General features: G+C 30.9%; 1 protein-coding gene across 1 annotated transcript; it reads right to left on the bottom strand.

Moving 5' to 3' along the window:
• Window positions 1-2,677: 2,677 nt before the first annotated feature.
• LOC133819169 (preprotein translocase subunit SECE1) lies at window positions 2,678-3,939 on the bottom strand. Its single transcript, XM_062252348.1, has 2 exons — window positions 3,803-3,939; window positions 2,678-3,397 (listed from the first exon to the last, which is right to left on the bottom strand). Exon 2 carries the CDS (start codon window positions 3,366-3,368, stop codon window positions 2,850-2,852), a length of 519 nt encoding a protein of 172 aa, XP_062108332.1. The 5' UTR covers window positions 3,369-3,397; window positions 3,803-3,939; the 3' UTR covers window positions 2,678-2,849.
• Window positions 3,940-12,030: the final 8,091 nt, after the last annotated feature.

The following is a 12,030-nucleotide window of genomic DNA, read 5'->3' as shown; positions in this document are numbered from 1 at the left end:
CTTGCCGATGATGATTTTGTTGCATTTCTAAAGAACAAGTGTGTTCATTACAATGCTTGCGAATAACAAACAAACTTGTGCAGATGCCTTTGTCGCACGAATCCATTAGTATGGAACATTTTCTTTTCCAAGTGGAATCCCCTAGTATATGAAAGAGTGAAAAAGTGATTTACAATTGGAGTTAACACAAATCAAAACCAATAATTTCTTGTTTGAATTTTTCACTTTGAATTCAAAGTTTGGTCGTATAGCAAGCATGTGTGTGCTTTCATCTTCAACTCTTTCTTATCTAAAAAATATTGACCAACACAAAAAACCTCTTCAACAATACTTGTTGCATTTGAGCTTGGTGAACTACTAACATGACTTCTTTCATTGCAATAATCATCATGGCATACATGAAGAAGTGGACCATGGTTTTTTTTCAATAGTGTGAGGTGCAGAACTAGCATCAGGAACATTACATATGCATGCACCATCAAAGTAATCATCAAAAGTTCTATTTTCATGACATGACACATTCAAATTTACCTCAACAAGACCATCATCAATATTGTTTCCTTCCCCCTCTTCAATATCATCGTATTTTTCATCATCATCATTATCATCATCTAAACCAACATCGTTATCATCGTTTGAACCAACATCATCAAAATTATCATCACTAGAAAGGTCTACAATAGAATCAACATTTGTAGTAGAATCAATATTAGTAACAAGTTTATCCTTAGTGATTACATTTTCCATCTTCTTTATCAAACCCACAAATAATGGAATCAGATCACGCTCTTGCCATGTAAAGAAACTAACAACGTCTATTATTCTTTATTGCAATTGGTTCAATTTCCACCATCGTCGTTATCTTGTAAGTTAATTATATATCAAAGAGGTTGCGATCGATTTCTGTAACTTCATAAATATGTTCAACTAACTCCTCAAAAGAGAGGTTATTTTGTACCAAACTTGATCTTGATTGTGAGTCATTTGAAAGCTATTTCCATGAGTCTTCATTTTTTTCCATAATCCATCACATATTATTATAATGTTTTTCAATGACATCTGAATAAAAAATACGACAAATAAACAAATATAAATTATTGGTATTAGTAAATTAAAATATTATATAAAAAAATTAAAATCATGAAAATCTGAAAATTCGACATCGATAGTCTGTCTAAAAATTCGACAAGTAGTCTAAATATATGACATGCTGTCTAAAAATTCGACAAGTGGTCGAAATAAATGACATGTTTGAAAATTCGACATGTGGTCTAAAATTTAGATTGGTGGTTGAAAATATACTACGATTGGTCTGAAATTTAGACAACTAGTCAGAAATATCAAACAACTTGTTGAAAAATTAGACAGGTTGTCGAAAAATTATGGGTTTCTCTATCCCTGAAAATGGCCGAAACCACCATTAAAAATTTTCAGATTTTCAAGCTTTAAGCTCCATAAAACTCCACAAATAAACCTAATTCCTTACTAATACTTTCAATCTACTAAAAAAATTCTTTTACATTTTTAATTTACAAAAACAACATCAAATCTTATTTTTAATAAAAACCCATATAAACTAACATTGATGGCCGAATTTGTGGAGAGGCGTAGTGGTGGTTGTGAAGGGTAGTGGCGGCCCACGACTATCCCAGGTGGTGGTGGTGGTGGTGGTGGCAGCGGGATGGGGGAGGATGTTTGTGGGTGAGTGGGTGAGATGAGTGAGGAAGAAGAAGATAGTTTTAGGGTTTTTTGTTTTAATTTAATATTATTTTATTATTAGGGCAAAAATGGTAATAATAAAGTTTTATTAATAAAAAATATCATTTAACTAAAAACTATGTAAATTAGTTCATAATGCAAAATGCATCATAAAAATAGGCAATTTCCACCAATTTTCCTTAATTTATTCAATTGTTTTAAATGGTTTCCCATTAACATGATAGATCACTCATCATTAGTTATCTTAACTTAATCGTCAACAGAAACAACTTATTAGTATGATGATTTCCACTAAATGATATATGAAAGCGTTCGTCATTACAAACAAGAGAACAATTTCACACTTAAGTCCCTCAACTTAATTATGATTAAGTTGTAATTTTATTTTATTTTTTTGAAACTAGATCTTGCTATGTAAGTACATAGTAAAGACTCAATTCTCAAAGTATTTGGGAACAAAGCACATGCTTGAGCTCCTCATGGTGTAAGATTTAAAGCGAAAGAATACTCCTGAATTTGATACTGCAGTACATGTGTTCTTGAACATGGGAATAGGAAGACAATATAATGCACAAAAGATACAAAAAGGACATAACCTAACCTTTCTTAGATATCAATAAGAGAAACTAACTAATCATTTGCCAATTTTCCATTGTCTCCGGACAGCAATTGCATCCTCCAACCCATTAAAGAAAAACCAAACTTGCTGTGCTTTCCAAAAAAAAAAAAAATCTTTAAATTTGTTGTATTTTATACCAAATGATGAATGATCAGGACAATCCATTTCATGGTGCTAATGTGAATGTGATAAACAATACTGATATATTAGTGATTCTCAGTAAATATTCATTTAAACTAATTTGCTTTGTGTGGTCTATTTAAGTGCTTGTTAAGTTTCATTCGTCTGCCCTCTATTTTCTATGATGTCTGAACTGAACCAAATCAACTGAAAAATCACTGAAATAGAATGCAACTCTTTGGTACTATGAAGAAATGAAGATGGTGTAATTTTTTTTTTCCAATTAACAAATCAAAAAAACTAAATTTACCTCAAAATTACAATGGACTTTTTTTACATTTTATGGTGTGGGAACATTATCTTCTTCTTCTTATCATCATCATCATCTATCTCAGCTGAAGAAATCCTGAACACCTTTACCGGCGAAGAGTTGGTCGGAGAGCTCAGCCAAAACGAAATTGAGAGTGAGCAAAACAACACTAGACCCAGCTATCACACCCAGCACAACCCCAGTCGTCCCTAACACCTTACCAAACGCCGGCCACTCTATTTTCTTAATCTCCTCCGCCACTCCGTCTAGCAGACCCTCCTCTTTCTCCGCCGCCTTCCTCTCCTCCATAGCCTTCTTTATCTCCGATCCCAATTCAGTCAACTCTGGCTTTGGCTCTTCGCCTTGGCCTCCCGCATTCTCGGACTCTGAGCTCCCTTGGGTCTCTTCGATGGCTTTGGTGGCGAGAAAAAACCGGCTTCGTTTATCGGTACCATTGATGCAAATGGATCTCTGTTTAATCATAGAATTGTTGATGAAAGACGCCGGTTTCGATCGAATGGCTGAGGTTGGATGAGCATTGGCTGCTGTTGTTGATGGTGAAGGTGTCACTGGGAACCATACGGACACAGCGAGTGCCATATTGGATTGGGTTAAATACCAATTTTATTCTAAACAGAGAGACCAAGTTAAGGATTATTAATCCCATTAATAAAACAACACAGCAAGAATTTACACATTATCTGCAAATTGGGTAATTTTAAAGCATAGTTAAATTATAATTATCATCATTCTGCTAAGAAATTATTTTTGATTGTTCAGTTTGAGCTCTCACTGGCCAGTGTCAGACGAAATTTTGGGAAGATAAGATTATTTGTTAAGTATTGTTTGTTCCATAACAACATCCTCCTTTAACATTGTGCAATTTTGCTTATATAACAAGGAAATGAAACCCCATGTGTTGATTTATGCAAATATACACTTAGAAAGAAAAACAAACACACGTTGTTAAACTCCATTGAGACAAGTGAAAGAAGAAAGAAAAAATCAAGATTAGAAGGATTTGAGAATAATACCTATGAGATGAGATGAGAGAGGCCGAGAGGTTCAGAGAGTCTGCGATGTCGAGTGAGAGAGACCATAGACTGAGAGAGGGAGTGAGTGTGAGAAGGGCGCTGGATGGAATTGGCTTGGTCGATGTGGGCCAAATTTCACTGTGGGCCTGGCCATTGGGCTCGATCAACTTGGACTTTTTTTAAAGAAAATTTACATTTTTTTTTTTTGGAAAAATTACATGTTACACAGTAATATAAAAAAAATTCATTTTATACGGTAAATTAAAAAAATTACAAAATTATTATGTTCCCTCCCAACTAATGTGTACACATATACTTTTTTCTCCCTACCCTATCCTATTAATATGTTATTTTGAACCAACATATTTTTTTTTTGTCAAATCAATTTTTCATTCAAATATTATATGTCAAATTACTTTAATATTTTTTTGTCAAATCAATACAATTTTAATCTTATATTTTAAACTATTTTAATTATATTAATTCCTATAATACAAATACTACAATTTTCATATTATATATTTAAAAAAAATGTCTCAATACTTCAACTTTTTTTTTGTCTTTTTCTTTTCCGTGTTTAGTTCATAAATACTTTTGGTATAATAATAATAATAACAAATAATTTTATTTTACTTATAAATATTTAAAATAAATATAAATATTAATATTAAATAAATATTTATGCTTACATAAAATATTATATATTTAATCAATATAATCTATTTCTTTATTAGTTGTTACAATTTTTAAAATATATATATGTTACTTGTTTAATGCAATTTAACATTTTTGTATATACTAATTATAAAAAAAAATTAGTTACAAACTTAGTTTTATATATTTTTGTTACAAATATGTTAACTAAATTCACAACTTTTTAAAAATATTAGTCACAAATATAATTTTTTTTAGTTATAAAATTAGTTATGTAAACCATTGTTACAAAAATAAAAAAAATTAGCAACGAATTATTCTGTAAATGTTGTCTACAAAAATGTAAACTTGTTTACAAATCTGTCAAACTTGGTTATATATTTGTAAATGTTGTTTACAAAAATATTTTTATGTAACTTGTTTACGCATCTGTAACACATGTTTACGAATTTGTAACGACTATTAACAAAAAAAAGTTGTATTTCATTGCTACTCCGTATTTACACTTTTGTCATTCCGTGTTTTTTATAAAAATTCCATATTTTTGTAATCTACCGTATTTTTCATATTTTTTTTAAATGTTAATATATTTTTGTGAATTTCCCTAAAATTAATCTCTTTAAATAATATTAAAAGTTGAGTAATTATTGAAATAATAACAAGATGTTACAAATTAGTAACGTTGTGTTACGAATAATATTCAGAGAATAAATAACTATTAAAATTATAAAACTAGTAAAATTTTATTACAATTATATTTAGTAAATATATAAATTATTTATGCAACTATTAGTTGAAAAATATAATTATATTTGTGAATTAGTTTTATAAACTTTTGTTACAAAAATAGACTTTTGTTTTATGAATTAATCTGTAATTGTTGTTTACAAATTTGTAAAAAAATATTTACTTATTGTTATGGTTTTGTTACTGCTTGTTACAATCTTGTAACATATTTGTACTTTTTAATCAGTTTTAGTTATTGCATGTAACAATTTTATTATTAACACTTGTTATAATATTAATATTAATTGTTCTAACATCTAACATTTTTGTAAATTTTTTAGTTACAAAAATTGAATATTTTACTTATAAAATTAATTCTGTAAATCATTGTTACAAACATGTTAACAAGATAAAAGAATATGTTACCGTGATAATGAATTTTTAAATTAGTAAATTAATGATGACCAAATTTTAAGTATTAAAATTTATATTTATTTGTTTGTTAAAAAAAAGCTAATATTTATTTAGATTGATTTTCACGAGTAATATTTTATTTTGCGAATATTTTTTTTGTTCTAATTAATTTAGTGAAAAGAGAATACGTTAAAAAAAATCAAACCAACAAACTAATTTATGGTGATAGATTTAGCCATATTATAATATTATTAAATAAATAGTTTTCAAATTATTAGATCCATCTTTATAATACTAATAATTAATAATTATATTATTAGTTTCTAAAAACGTTAATAATTTATTACGAGGAAGAATGACACGTGTTATTGAATGGGCTTGGGTCATATTTACCAATAGATTATTTATTACTTGGCATAATTTTAGTGCCGTATATTTGTAATTAATTTCAATTACCGTATATTTAAACTTTTTTTTTATTAATTTGGGTATATATGGAAATTTCTCTTATTTTTTTTTAAACCCCAAGAAGAAAATTATTTGTTTACATTTTATGGGATTTTTCCCCATATTTTTGTAATTTTATTAAAATATACCATATACTTAATATAAAACTTCAATATTAATTTTTTTTAATTACTTTTAGGGATTTTTTATTACTATATATTTTTAATTATATTTAGGTTAATTATATAAATACACAATTAATCAATCATATACATAAAACCATATAATTTCTTCCATCATATATATACATATATTATTGTTATTATTATTTTTATATGTATATATACATATATATATATATATATATATGATTATAAAACAATACACATTTCTATAAATATATGGATATATTATTGTTGTTATTATATTGTTTTTATATATACATTCAAATATGAGGTGATGGGATTGACTTTCACTAACTGTGGTGATGATGATTATGATGTCTGGGTTATGATCATTATATATATGTATGTTTTGAATTATTGTTGGACATGTATATATGACATTTATTTCATTTCAAATAATAATCATTTACCACTATAAAAATTATATTGGATTTTTAGTAATGTAGCAGTAACTGGTTACCACTATCAATTTTAACTGCTATGTTGCAGATTTGAAAAAAAAAGATCAGAATATAACCAGTACAGAAGAAGAAGGTAACAGGTTACCCCTATTAAAATAATTGATAACTAGTTACTAAGCCAGACCTAGAAAAAAAAAACTTACAAAATAAAAAATTAATCTGAGAAGTAGTAGAAGAAGAAGGATGTGGTAACTGGTTACCCCTATCAAAATAACAATCATTTGGTAACTGGTTACTTAGCTAAAACTTAAAAAAAAAAGCAACTACATCTGAAAAGCAAAATTATATATGAAAATAACCAAGAAGAAGAAGATCGAAGAAGATAATTGGTTACTTATGTAGTTTTATAAAGAAAACCAAATCTGAAAAATAAAATCAGATTTAAAAACAACGAGATTAAATAAGGTAACGATTACAACTAAGTCCACAAAAAACTCAGATCTGAAAACAAAACAAAATCATGCTAGTAATTGGTTGCTTAGGTAGTTTTATTAAGAAAACTATATCTGAAAAACAAAATCAGATTTAAAAACAACCATGAAGAAGAAAATTAAATAAGGTAACTGGTTACAATTAGGTCCACAAAAAACTCAGATCTGAAAACAAAACAAAATCGTAACAGTAACTGGTTACTTAGACAAATTTGGAAAAAAAAAAAGAACAGATCTGAAAAAAAAAACCATTTCTAAAAAAAAAAAAATCAGATTTGAAATAACAAAGAAAACGCAGAAGAAGAATGATGATGATGATAATAAATTTATTTCATTTTTTATTAATGTGTTGATTAAATATTGTATTAATTAATTTTATTAAAAGAAGTCACCTTTTTTGTTCAAACAATTTTCACACTCCTTAATTCACGTCTAATAAATTCTTTGATAATGGTTATAGAATGTGACTGACTTCCATTTATTTATTTAAAAAAAAACCAATTAAAGGAAAAAAATCTAACAAAAGCCATTATTTTCTCACTTTCTCCTGATATCTCTTTTTCCCTTCTTTTCTTCTACCCAGCACATGTCCATGGAGGAACACAACATCGGTCGACAAAGAGATTGAAGATGTCGAAATTATATATGAGTTTTTTATGCTTTAATGTGTTAAATGTTTTAGTTTGTTATGTGTTTATTGGATTTATCTTGGTTTTGATTTTGAATGTAATTTTATTTAAACTGATTTGTTTTGTTTTTTGTTCTAAGATTATTGGAGATTATGGTTTTGCTTTGCATGTTTATTTTAGTTTTTATAAACCTTTTTGTTTATCTAATATTTTTTTCTTTGTGTAAATTTGGGGATTTTTTATGTTTTGGTCTTTTGGGAATGTGGAATTGTAATCCACAGTAAAAAGGATAAACTAACATACTGTTAGTTTATACAGTTAGTTGTTAAAATTAGTTAGTGTGCATCAAGGTTATTTTAGTCATTTCGTTCTCTATGTCTTAGTTATAAAAGGGGCTCGGGATACACATTGTAAAGGACTGTAATTCATATTGAATTAGTGAGTTGAGAGCCTAGATAGAGAGGTTGTGAAGCTGTGAAGAAGAGTTCAGCCGATTGACTTCAAGAAGATCAAGAAAGAACTCGAATTGAGTTCTTGGAGAAGTTTTGAGACTAGTGATGCACCTAACATTGTTAGCTTTGTAATTTCATCCCTTAAATCAATAAAAGAGACTACTCAGGGGAGTGAACAGGAAGTAGGTCCTTGGTTTGGCCGAACCTGTATAATTCTTGTGTCTTTGATTACTTTACTGCATTATTGTTTACTGTTATGTTTTGCTGACTTTAATTGCTTTAGCATTACCTTAGCAATTTTATTGTTCGATTGTTTCTTGCATTATTTTAACAGTTTTATTAGTTATTGTATTGGAGTGTTTGTGCATTGCTGAGTTCTGTGTTGTAGGAAAGAATTACAACAGTGGTATCAGAGACAGGTTCTAGATTCAAAGAAAAGAAAAGAACTCAGCTGTGAAGATTCAAGAATTGCATAAAGATGGCTTCATCTTCAACAAGATTCGACCTAGAGAAATTTGATGGATCAGGGGACTTTAGTCTGTGGAAAGAAAAGATGATGGCCATATTGATCTACCAAAAACTCGATTCAGCATTGGAAGAGGTCACTGAGAAATCTGAGAAAGAAACTGATGCAGTAAAGAAGAAGGAGACTGACACTGTGATGAAACAAGCTCGATCAGCAATCATCATGAATTTGGCAGACAATGTACTGAGGCAAGTTATTGGAGAGAAAACGGCTCTAGGAATCTGGAACAAATTGAATCAATTGTACATGGCAAAGTCCACTGCAACAAAGATCTTCTTGAAAGGTAAATTTTATGGTTTCAAGATGAATGCTACTGTTTCACTTGAACAGAATTTAGATGATTTGAACAAGATTGTTCTATCATTGACTAACATGGGAGAGGTCATAAAAGAGGAAGATCAAGCAGTGATTGTTCTGAATGGTTTACCCGAACAATTCAAGGAGATGAAGACTGTTATAATGTATAGCAGGGATACCTTGACTCTTGAAGATGTGATGAGCACTCTCAGATCGAGAGATGCTGAATTAAACTGGCAGAAGGCTGCAAAACAGGAGTCAAAGATAGATGAGGCTTTGATCACTCGAGGCAGACAACCATGGAGAAACAACTCAAGAAACAGAAGGAATTCAAGATCAAAATCAAGATCAAAAGAGACCAGAAGATGTCACCATTGTGGCAAAGTAGGACACCTGATCAAAAGCTGCTGGGAATTAAGAAACAAAAAGAAAAGGGACAAGGAAGAAGAAAACAAGAGCAATGATTCGAATGCAGTAGTTAATGATATTTACAGCTCAGATGGAGATGTATTTGCTGTAATCAACATACAAAGAAAGAATACAGAATTGAGCAATGGAGATGCATGCACAGGTTCAGGTCTTAGAGACCATGAAGAGTGGATTCTAGATAGTGGTTGTACTTACCACATGAGTCCAAATAGAAGCTGGTTTATGGACTACTCAGAGATAGATGGTGGGAGTGTTATGATGGGCAATGATCATAAATGTCAGGTTGTTGGCATTGGAAATATTGCTATTCGGAATGCAGATGGCACAATAAAGGTTTTAAACAAAGTCAGGCATATTCCAGATTTGAAAAGAAACTTGATTTCTTTAGGCACCTTGGATGATGAAGGATATGAGTATAGAACTGGTAAAGGGACTATGAGGATTACAAAAGGGTCATTATTGGTCATGAAAGGCATTAAGAGACTTGGATTATATTTCCTAGATGGAAAGACCATACCTCCTGCACAGGCAGCTGCTGTTAGCAAATGCAAAACAGATTCAAAATTATGGCATGCTCGATTGGGGCACATAAGTGAACAAGGTTTAGTTGAGTTGTCTAAACAAGGTTTATTACAGAATTATAATCATGCTAACCTACCTTTCTGTGAGATTTGTGTACAGGGTAAACAACATAGACTAAAGTTCTCTCACAGCAATTATAGAGCAAACAAGGTGCTGGAATACATACATGCAGATTTATGGGGTGCAAGCAGGATTAAAACTCCAGGAGGTAACCAGTATTTCTTGTCCATTATTGATGACTATAGTAGAAAGGTGTGGGTACTACTATTGAAACATAAGAGTGAGTGTTTAAACAAGTTTAAAAACTGGAAAGTTTATGTTGAAACTCAAACTGAGTTAAAAATAAAAACACTTAGGACTGATAATGGACTAGAGTTTATAAATGAGGAATTCTCTGATTTATGTGTTAAAAATGGTATGCAAAGACATACGACAGTAATCAAAACTCCTCAGCAAAATGGCATTGCTGAGAGAATGAATAGAACACTTTTAAATAAAGTGAGATGTCTTTTACTTGAATCTGGTTTACCCAAGAAATATTGGGGAGAGGCTTTGTATACTGCTTGTTATCTAATAAACAGGAGTCCAAGTAGAGCAATTAATCTGAAGACTCCTGAGGAACTGTGGAGTAAAAGACCACCATCTCTTGCACATCTCAGAACCTTTGGTTGTGCAGCATATGCACATAGTGTTGAAGACAAACTTGGTAAGAGATCGATTAAATGTGTTTTAATGGGATACCAAGTTGGGGTCAAAGGTTACAGGCTACTTTCTACTGAAACTAACAAGATTTTAATAAGTAGAGATGTGATTTTTAATGAGTTAGATTTTCCCTTTAAAAGAAATGAGAAAGGTTCTGTTTCTGATGTTTCAGGTAACAAGTTACCAAGCAAAGCTGGTGTTCAGATTGAGGTGGAACCTCCCAACATAGAACTGAATGAACAGGAGAGTTTTGAACCTGAGATTGAGACTGAAACTCAAGAAGAAGACTTAAGTAATTACCAGCTAGCTCGAGACAGGATCAGAAGAGATGTCAAGGCACCTGAAAGATACATAGAGGCAGACATCATAGCATATGCACTTTCTATTGCAAACCAGTCAACAGAACCAGAACCAAGAAGCTACTCAGAGGCAATAAACAGCAGAGATTCTCAGAAATGGAAACAGGCCATGATGGAAGAGCTGAACTCACTTAAAGAAAACAACACCTGGAAGTTGGTATTCAAACCTGAAAGACAGAAGATTATTGACTGCAAATGGGTATTTAAAGTAAAAGAAGGGATAACTGAGAAGGAGCCAAAGGTTTACAAGGCAAGGCTTGTAGCAAAAGGGTTCACACAGGTCGAGGGAGTGGACTACTCTGAGATATTCTCACCAGTTGTCAAGATGAAGACAATCAGAATAATGCTGGCTTTGGCTATTCAGTTTGAATGGAGTATTGAGCAAATGGATGTAAAAACAGCATTTCTAAATGGTCAATTAGAAGAGACCATATTTATGTCCCAACCAGAAGGATTCAAGGTGGAATCAAAGAGGGGTGAACTAGTGTGTTTGCTCAAGAAGTCTTTATATGGATTGAAGCAGTCCCCGAGGCAGTGGTACAAGAAGTTCAATACAGTAGTGACTAAAGTGGGGTACACAAGATCCAAGTATGACACCTGCCTATACTTCTCAGATTTGGATTCAAGCTCAGTTGTTTTCTTGTTGATCTATGTGGATGACATGCTCATAATGAGCAAGGATATGCAACAAATAACTCGACTAAAGAATGTGTTGAAGAGTGAATTTGAAATGAAGGATCTTGGGGCTGCAAGGAAAATTCTGGGAATTGATATCATTAGAGACAGAAATGCAAAGAGGATTATGCTAACACAAGAAGGTTATCTGAAGAAGGTGATTCAGAAGTTCAAAATGTCAGATTCAAAAGAGGTAAATGTACCTCTAGCAGGGCACTTTAATTTGTCAACAGATCAGTCACCTAAAACTGATCAAGAA

This window comes from Humulus lupulus, chromosome 2, assembly GCF_963169125.1.
Source record: "Humulus lupulus chromosome 2, drHumLupu1.1, whole genome shotgun sequence".
NCBI classification, from domain to species: Eukaryota; Viridiplantae; Streptophyta; class Magnoliopsida; order Rosales; family Cannabaceae; genus Humulus; species Humulus lupulus.
Note: the sequence above shows the minus strand (reverse complement) of the source record. Positions and strands in the feature narration are given on the sequence as shown.